General features: G+C 36.2%; 1 protein-coding gene across 1 annotated transcript; it reads left to right on the forward strand.

The window, feature by feature from the left end:
* The first annotated feature begins 150 nt into the window (after nt 1-150).
* Nucleotides 151-3,103, forward strand: LOC111390118. Its single transcript, XM_023015119.1, has 2 exons — nt 151-651; nt 3,068-3,103. Exons 1-2 carry the CDS (start codon nt 151-153, stop codon nt 3,101-3,103), a joined length of 537 nt encoding a protein of 178 aa, XP_022870887.1.
* The last annotated feature ends 6,527 nt before the right edge of the window (nt 3,104-9,630 follow it).

The following is a 9,630-nucleotide window of genomic DNA, read 5'->3' on the forward strand; positions in this document are numbered from 1 at the left end:
TTTTTGGTTTTTTTTTTTTTTTTTTTTAGCTTATTTTATTTTATTTTATTTTATTTTATTTCTGACCCCTAATCCAAATCGTCTGGGTCCGCCTCTGATTATATATATGCTAATCGATTTATATTTTATAAGCTAAGCAGAAGTGGAGATATGCAGGGGAAGAGCAGCAGCCGGAAAGAGAGCAAAGTCAGACGGTTGATTAAAGCCCCGATTAGGATTCTGTCGAGAGCGAGGGATTTGTACGTCCAAAGCCTCTCAGGTTGCACCGGAGAAGCTTATTCATCAGTGGGGTGGCCTGCAGCACCACAAGTACTCACAAATTTGCCAAAAAGTTTCAGTGTCAACTCATCATTCTCAAACAGTGATGAAGTTCTCTATGCCACGAATATTAGGAGCCTCGCCGGAAGTATCAAAAGGGACGACTCTCTCAGGAGGAGGAGACACCAGCCGGAACCAAATGTAGTGGGCCGGAGTCAGACCGTTACCATTGGAAGGATTGATGAAGACAAGCCCTGTGAATTCGGAGAACATATTGCTGTGAAGACCGACTTTTATCCAGAATTCAGAAGCTGCAGTTTCAAGAAGGCCGATTTTGTAAACATCGACAAGAAATGCTTGCTTGGGAAAAAGTATAATGAGATTATAATGGACGTGAGTAAGGATTGCCAATGTATAAATAAGTAGTAGTTATGAATTTGTAAGGTGATTATAATGAAACCCAAACAGGTTAAGCAAGCTGCTTTCCTCTTTTCTCCTTAATCAAAATTATAGTAGATTTTGTTGGACGTTGATAAAATGTGTGATTAAAAAGTTGTGAGTTCCATGAAATGTATGGTTAAAATTAATTGTTGACTTTGACTTGAACTAAAATTTTGATTTTAATTACTATCAAACAAGGATGTAATTTATTTTGTTAAATTCGGACCTCTTCTCACTCCTTTTTCTTTAAATTATAACATACATGTCAATTTAAATGAATTGTCTTGTGGTATTATATTTGTCATGCTAAAAAATAATAATAATAATTAGACCATATTCATTGCTACACATCCAAGTGGGTATGTGCTAAGTGCATTATATTACTTGGAAATAGTATAACAAAAGCATCTATGAAATACTTGTTATTTTTTACTCCAGGATAAGGCCCACTATCGGGCTAAATTTAATTATACTGATCAGTATAAATTTCTTTATTGAAAAACTTGTCATTTTAATGTAGGTATTTGGCATATCTAATTTGCCTTCTTGCTAGTTAGTTATTTAAGCACCAAGAACATTATGTGGAAAAAGTCGTGTAATGTATTGTTGATCATCGTTCTTTAGTAGCTAAAAATTAGATTTTTAATAAATTTTAATAAAAATGATGAAATATGTGATTAAAAATTAATAAAAGTTGTGAATCTCATAATATATATTAAAAATAACAGTAACGCGCACATAATTAATCCAATTAAATGGGTTTCATAACACCACATTTAATGAAATAATCAAATGCCATATTTATTCCATATAGGGTAGTCAGGGGCGGACCGGGGGTGGAGGGTTTACAGGGTCAAATGACCCTCTAGATTTTGGGGGAAAAAATTGTTTATCTTCTTTGTTTTTATTTATTTTTTTTTTAGCTTTTTTTTTCCATTAGAAGGTACCCTATACATTTTATTTGTGACCCCCTAACTCAAGTCGTTTGGGTCCGCCCCTGATTTGTAGTACTTGGTATGCGAAAAGGCACCTCCTCCAACAACCTCGTTTGTATGAACAGCAACAACCTATGGAAAATCTTCATTTTGAGCTTCACTAGCAGTTGCTTCAGGTTCGTCAAACTATGTATCTAACCTGTTATGTGTTCCTACAACATTTAAAACTTCATCATTCTCACTTAGTATTGATTTTTAAAACTACCATTCTAATTTTTCTTAATAAACTGGACTTATTACCTAATGGAAAATCATGAACTTCAGTTACGATCCCAATTTTTTGTACTTCACAAAAAAATAAAAAAAGTATGGTAGGTTAATATGAGAAATCTAGATTTTCAACTATATCAAGAAACAAATAACCGTTGAAGACAACTCAAACGTTATAAAATAATTCATTGACATCTTATTCATTCCTTGCTTGGTTATATATAGGGATATACTTTCATTTACAAAAAATTGAATTACTTACAACAAGCTACACTAAAATCATGTTTGGAAATTGTTTATAAACAATTTATACTATAAATACACGAAAATCAATGGTAAATAAGTGGGTAATACTTGTGAATCCCTCAAAATATGTAGATAAAACTAGTTGTATAAGTGTTTATAGATATGAACCAAACATAGTAAAAATGTGAAACATAAAACAAATTAGAAACATAACAAGTCTATATTAGTAGGAGAAATTATTATAATATAACTTGAGCATTAAAAGCACTTGGCATTTGTAAAGAGATAATTAGGTTTTTACATTTGATGCTGCCAAAAATCATATATGGAAATACTCGATCTAGAATTTTGGATGCTCAAGAAACGAGCACGAACAAAACCTTTGGACTACGTACGGAAAGGTTAGGAAAGTTGTTCGCATAGCCAGTCCAAAGCTAAGTCAATAAACAGCTAGGAAGAACATATGTACATGCGAAGCAATAAATTGATAATGTAAAACTTAGCTGAATAATCAACAAGTGTAACGTATATTTAAAATTTGGAGGGAGGTAATCCCATAACAATTAGAACACCACTTCTAATGGGGTTAGCACATAGAATGTGTTAGAGGGTGGAACTTTGTATGCGGGAAGGACATTAGATTTCAGGCCTATCAATATGTTGGATGTTGACACTGACTAGAACCGGCCAAGAGGACAATTAAGGGGCTGAGATGCAAGGCCCGAGCTAGGTTGATACATGCACTAAAAAGGAAAGCTCATATGTTGGCTGTTTTTGGAAGACGTGAATATTGGCTTTAATTACTATGTCAAAAAATGATCGAGACCCTAGTTTATCCTTTTTCCTTAATTTTAAGGTTGTCGTTTGAAAGGTTAATCAATCCTTTATTATTTTCTATCATTCCTTTTATGTTCCAGTCATCCCATGGAAGTGTTGCAGCCTCTATTCTGTAATTTCTATTTAAAAGGCTTTATGCCATGAATAAAGGTATCTTGAATCTTCTCTCAACAAATCATTATCAAGGAGGTCGGTTCACCTCGAATTGAATCATTAAAGGAGGACAAAGATCCCTTGAAGAATCCTAGATACATTAACTTGCAAACATAGGTAAATTACGTAAAGTCGATCCTGGTGCTTTACCAATTGACAAACCAGTTACACGCTCTCACACAAAGGCACGTAACAACATAGTATCAAAGCCAGACATGTCGGATCATTGCTTGGAGTGGCTTGAGGTGGAAATCGATTCTCTAGGAGCTGTTCAATCAACGTTACAACATGAATTGCAACAAGAGAAACGAGCCAGTGAGAAAAGAATGGTGAAGCGCATAGAAAATATGTTCCATGTGATTTCCACACAGATTGAGGCAATGTCACAAAATTTTAGCAGAATGGAGGCATAGTCAGGATCCAGTAGGAAGGGAAAGGGAAAGGGAAAGGAAGGCTCAACGACCACTAAATTTCAAACTGCTAAATTAGATTTTCCTCGCTCTGATGGGATGGGAGATCCAATGGGGTGGATTTGTCATGTTGAGCAATTTTTTGATTTCCAGCACATCGATGAAGAAGAAAAGGTACCTATAGTTGGGTACCATTTAGAAGGAGATACGCAGATGTGGTACCAACAACTCAAAGAGAACGTAAAATATTTGGATTGGGAGTCCCTAAAGCAATTGCACACATGTTTTGGACCAACAAGGTTCCAAAATTTTTTTGGGGATTTATCAAAATTAAAGCAAGAGGGAACGGTACGTGAATATAGTACGGAGTTTCAAAAATTGATGAGATGTGCAGGAAAATTAACCTTAGAACAGCAAGTGGGCAGTTATGTAAGCGGGCTAAATGAGCCTATTAGATCAGATGTATTGGTGAATGGCCCAGAAACTCTAACTGCAGCTATTAGCTTGGCCCGAGTTTATGAGGCTAAATTCTCGAACATGAAGAACTCCTTGAGCAAGATGAGGAGAGCCACAATAGCACCCACTCGAGCTTCCACAAATTCTATGCCACCACAGCGTCCCTCGATGTCACTGACCCAATCTCAAAATCCAATAATTCGATTTCTCAATCCAATAGAGCTAAAGGAAAGAAGGAGAAAGGCCTCTGCTTTAATTGTGATGACAAGTTTGGACCAGGACACAGATGCAAGAAGCTCTTTTTTATTGAAGGAGACTTTGATAAAGTAGAGGAGAGTAGTGATGAGGAAGGAGAGAATGAATCAGAGGAGGCACCACAAATTAGTTTCCATACTATCTTTGGTACGCCAACATCCCAAACCATGAGGGTGCATGGAAAAATTGGAACTCTCGGCTTCACCCTTTTGGTGGACTCTAGGAGCACCAATAACTTTTTAAATGATGAAGTTGCAACCAGATTAGGATTGAAACCAAAGGAAGGAAACTTTAGAGTGTCAATAGCAAATGGGGAAAATGGATAGATCTAGTGTTTGTAAAAGTTTTCCAGTGGAAATTCAAGGGCTCAAGTTTGATGTTAATTTTTTCATATTGCATATTGAAGGTTGTGATGCGGTCTTGGGGACCGAATGGTTGAGGGGGCTTGGTCCAATAATATGGGAGTTTACAGAATTATGGATGCGATTTTTGTGGTTGGGAAGAGCAGTAGATTTGAAAGGGGAGAGAGGACCTGCAAACTGAATTGTAGAGGAAGCAGCTACGCACAAAAATATAAAAAAAATCTAAGAAATGTTTTCTACTACAGCTGCAAGCCATCCAATTGGAAGTCAATGAGAGGAGTGGAGATAAAATTGATGTTAAAATACTACCACTGCTAGATAGATTTAATGGTATATTTTTGGAGCCTACTGGACTTCCCCCAAGGTGTAAACAGGATCATCAAATCCCTCTAATTGCTGGTTCAAGACCTGTAAATGTCAAACCATATAGATATCCACATTATCAAAAGGAAGAGATCGAAAAGCTGGTGTCTGGTTTGTTGAGATCTGAGGTAATGAGAAGAAGTACTAGTCCTTATTCCTCACCGGTTCTCTTGGTGAAAAAGCATGATGGATCTTGGCGTTTATGTGTTGATTATCGTGCCCTTAACCAAGTAACAAGAAAAGAAAAATTTCCTATCCCGGTGATTGATGAGTTACTAGATGAATTACATGGTGCTAGAATTTTTACTAAGTTAGATCTTCGCTCTGGATACCATCAAATCAGGATGCATGAGGTAGATGTGGAAAAGGCGGCATTTCAAACTCATCATGGGCAGTACGAGTTCTTAGTAATGCCGTTTGGATTGACCAATGCACCATCAACTTTTCAGGCCACTATGAACGAGTATTTCATGATTTTCTATTAAAGTTTGTGTTAGTATTTTTTGACGATATCCTGATATATAGTGGTGATTGGGAAGAACATCTAACACATGTGGAGTTGGTTTTCCAAAAGTTAGAGATTCATGAATTTTTTGTGAAGAAGGAAAAATGCCAATTTGGTTTAGAAGAGGTCAGTTATTTGGTGCATTTAATATCAGCACAAGGGGTGGCTATGGATCCAGAAAAATAGCAGCCATGGTGGAATGGCCTAAACCAACTACGCTCAAGGGGTTACGCGGTGTTCTGGCCTGACTGGATATTTTAGGAAGTTTATCTAGCATTATGGAGACATTTCTAGACCACACATACCCATGTTAAAAAAGGGGGCATTTGAGTGGAATACTCTAGCGGATAAGGCCTTTGTTAAACTCAAGGAACCCATGACGAAAGGATCTGTTTTAGCCTTGCCAATTTTTTCAGCATTGTTTGTAATTGAGTGTTATGCATCGGGAACGAGACTTGGGGTTGTGTTAATACAAGAAAATAGGCCCATTGCCTATTTCAGCTAAGCTCTCAAAGGTAAAAATCTGGCCCTCTCTACTTATGAAAAAGAAATGTTAGCTTTAGTTAGTGCTGTCCACAAATGGCGTCCATATTTGTTGGGAGCTAAGTTTATCGTTCGCACTGATCAGAAAAGTTTGCAGTATTTATTAAGCCAAAATATTACCAACTTGGCTCAACAAAAATGGCTGGTAAAACTAATGGGGTTTGATTTTACAATTGAGTATAAGAAAGGGTGTGAGAATTCAGTGGCAGATGCTTTGTCTAGAAAACAAGAAGGGGAGTTATAAGCAATCTCTTAACCAGTTCCTCATTGGGTTGATCCTATCAAAGAAGAAGTCAAACAAGAGTCAGAATTAAAGGATGTAGTACACAAAATTACAGCAGGAGAAGCAATCGGACCCTGGGAATTTAAAGAAGGTATCATTTTCTTCAAAGGTTGCATTTATCTTAGACATGAATCTTCTTTAATTCCTTCTATAATTTCTGAGTATCATAGCAGCACTCATGAGGGTTTACATAAAACTTTGCATCGCATTAGGTTGAATTTTTATCGGAAGGGAATGAAAGGGATGGTACGAAATTTCATAAGAGCTTGTCACGTTTGCCAAACCCATAAAGCCGAGTTGGTCAAACCCGCAGGTCTTTTGAATCCCTTACCCATTCCAAAGCATGTATGGACTGATATTTCAATGGATTTCATAGAGGGCCTCCCCACTTCTAAGGGTAAATCTACAATTTTTGTAGTTGTAGATAGGTTGTCCAAATTTGCACATTTTATTCAAATTAGCCATCCGTATACAGCCACTTCTATTGCTCAAGTCTTCTTTGATAACATCTTTAAGCTTTATGGTATGCCCAAAACAATTGTATGTGATCGGGATCCTATCTTTACAAGCACTTTTTGGAATGAGTTGTTTCGACGGAATGGGGTGAAATTTAACTATAGTTCTACTTACCATCCTCAAACCGATGGGCAAACAAAGGTGGTAAATTGAACTTTAGAAATGTATTTAAGATGTTTTACCAACTCTAGACTTGCGGATTGGGCTCAATTTTGTTATAATACCAGCATTCATACTTCTACTGCTAGAACTCCCTTCCAGATATTGTATGGTCAAGACTCCCTAGCTATTATTGCACATGTTCAGGGGACAGCCAAGGTAGAATCAGTAGATCAGTTTCTATTGGTCAGAGATGAGTTGATACGGGAAGTAAGAGGCATCTCTTGGTAGCTCAAAATAGAATGAAAATGCAGTATGATAAGAAACGTGTGGAGAGAAGCTTCGACATTGGTAAATTTATCTATTTGAAATTAAGACCCTACCGCCAACAATCAGTAGCACAGAGAAAAAAATCAGAAGTTGGCAGCTAAGTACTTTGGTCTTTTTAGGGTGCTGGCTCTGGTTGGTCAAGTGGCTTACCATTTACAATTGCCTGAGAATGCCAAAATCCATCCGGTGTTCCATGTGTCGCTCCTAAAGAAGTGCATGTGCGCAGGCGATATAGTCTCAAGTGAACTACCTTCATTTGCAAATCAAGTTACAAAAAATGGTCTACAGCCTCAAGCCATTTTGGACACACATTTCATCAGGAAGAACAAGAAAGTGTTGGTGTTGTGGAAGGATAAAGATGTTGCAGATGCTACTTGGGAAGATAGTGAAGAGATTGTGGCAAGATTTCCTGAAATTTCCCTTGAGGACAAGAGAGATTTTAACATGGGAGGAAGTTGATACATGTACTAAAAAGGACAGCTCATATGTGGGATGTTTTTGGAAGACATAAATATTGGCTTTAATTACTATGTCAAAAAATGATCCAAATCATAGTTTATCCTTTTTCCTTAATTTTAAGGTTGTCTTTAGAAAGGTTAATCAATCCCTTATTATTTTTTGTCATTCCTTTTATGTTCCAGTCATCCCATAGAGGTGTTGCAACCTCTATTCTATAATTTCTATTTAAAAGGCTTTATGCCATGAATAAAGGTATCTTGAATCTTCTCTCAACAAATTATTATCGAGGAGGTCGGTTCATCTCGAATTGAATCATTAAAGGAGGACAAGGATCCCTTGAAGAATCCTAGATACGTTAACTTGCAAACATAGGTAAATTACTTAAAGTCGATCTTGGTGCTTTACCAATTAACAAACTAGTTACGCGCTCTCAAACAAAGGCACATAACATAGGTGAAATTGGAAGGGACATAGGTTTGTTGTGCCGAGTGAGAAAAGATGCCATAGAGCCGAGTCCCTACATGTTATGCATGGAGTTGAATGGCATTGTCAATAGCTACCATGTACTTGATCCTATTTGTCGTATTATACAAGCAAGGGTTAAACAACTATGATAATTAGTTGGTCAAAAAAATATCGGGCTAATAAATAATTTAGGTGAAGCTTTTCACTTCCAGAATGAATCTCTACCTTTGTGAGTCTATTGGAGGGCTAGAAATTCTGTGTGATCGTGAAGACCGTCTTTATTAAGAGTGAAGCATGCTCAACCCTTTGACCAATTGCATCACAAAGATCAATCATTTGCTTTGTCATAGAATGTTTTCCATTTCTATATTTACATGTTCGTACTCAGAGGTATCATCGTCATATACTTGATGGCATCTATAGTACTTGGTTGGTGGTGAGAGCTCGTCTGACCCTGATACCATTTTGAGGCTCAATCATGTGATATCATTAGGATAACAACGATTTCCTCAGTCACGTGATAGTTGTCCCACAATTGGGAAGGTCCTTAGACCTTTGGCATAGGACTAAAACTTTTCCCTCATCTATAGTCCGTTCATGCCTCTGACATGCATCCTTTGTAGTTATACTTTCTCCTTTAGGCAATGTGTTACAATCCATTTCATTTAGTCAAATCCAAATGTTAACTTGTCAAAGTCAAATAGGGACTAAAATAAAATAAATTATTTATTGGGGGCTTAATTTATTGTGGAAAATATTTTGAGGGGATTAAGATGAATAAAATTTAAATTTGGGATTTATCTTTCTAATTTTAAAAGTTAAGGACTTAATATGATTTTATATGAAGGTTGGAGGACTTGATTGCAATTATGGTTAAGAATGGAGTACATGTGGCAATTGATTAACCCATTAACAATTTTTCATTGATATATACATGCGGAGAAAGATGGGAGAAACGGTAGAGAAGAGTAAAATCAAGAAAAGAGAAAGGAGGAAAGAAATTTAAAAAAAGAAAAAGGGGTAGTTCAAGCTTGATTTTCATTTTTCTTCTTTTATTTTCTTCAAGATGTAGAGAAAGGGTTAATTTTATATTAAAGTTGCAAGGGTTAATTTGCTAGTTTAAATTTCAAATTGAAGGAAACAGCATGATTTCAAGCCTATCTTTTTGAGTGGTGATTGATAATTACATTAAGGTAAGAAATACTATTTTAAGCAAACCCTAGATTTCTAGTTGGATGTTTGAGTAAGGATAATTTGTGAAAATGATTATGTTGATGGAATTACTCACATGAAAGCATGATTTTATGGAACAAGATGTAAGGTAAATTGGTATAAGTGTGATTTCAAGTTTTCACTGGATGGAAGATGGGATAATTATTTTTATGCTTTGGATGAAGGTTATTTTGAGATATTAATTAGTTAAATTATAATATCATTAGATATT

The sequence above is a fragment of the Olea europaea genome, unplaced genomic scaffold (genome assembly GCF_002742605.1).
Source record: "Olea europaea var. sylvestris unplaced genomic scaffold, O_europaea_v1 scaffold65, whole genome shotgun sequence".
NCBI classification, from domain to species: domain Eukaryota; kingdom Viridiplantae; phylum Streptophyta; class Magnoliopsida; order Lamiales; family Oleaceae; genus Olea; species Olea europaea.

What these genes read in the sequence shown, in the direction of transcription:
- LOC111390118 (XM_023015119.1), top strand. Translation starts at nt 151, where the DNA reads ATGCAGGGGAAGAGCAGCAGCCGGAAAGAGAGCAAAGTCAGACGGTTG. An exon ending in ATAATGAGATTATAATGGAC is followed by an intron (nt 652 to 3,067) that starts GTGAGTAAGGAT and finishes TTTATGTTCCAG; the next exon opens with TCATCCCATGGAAGTGTTGC.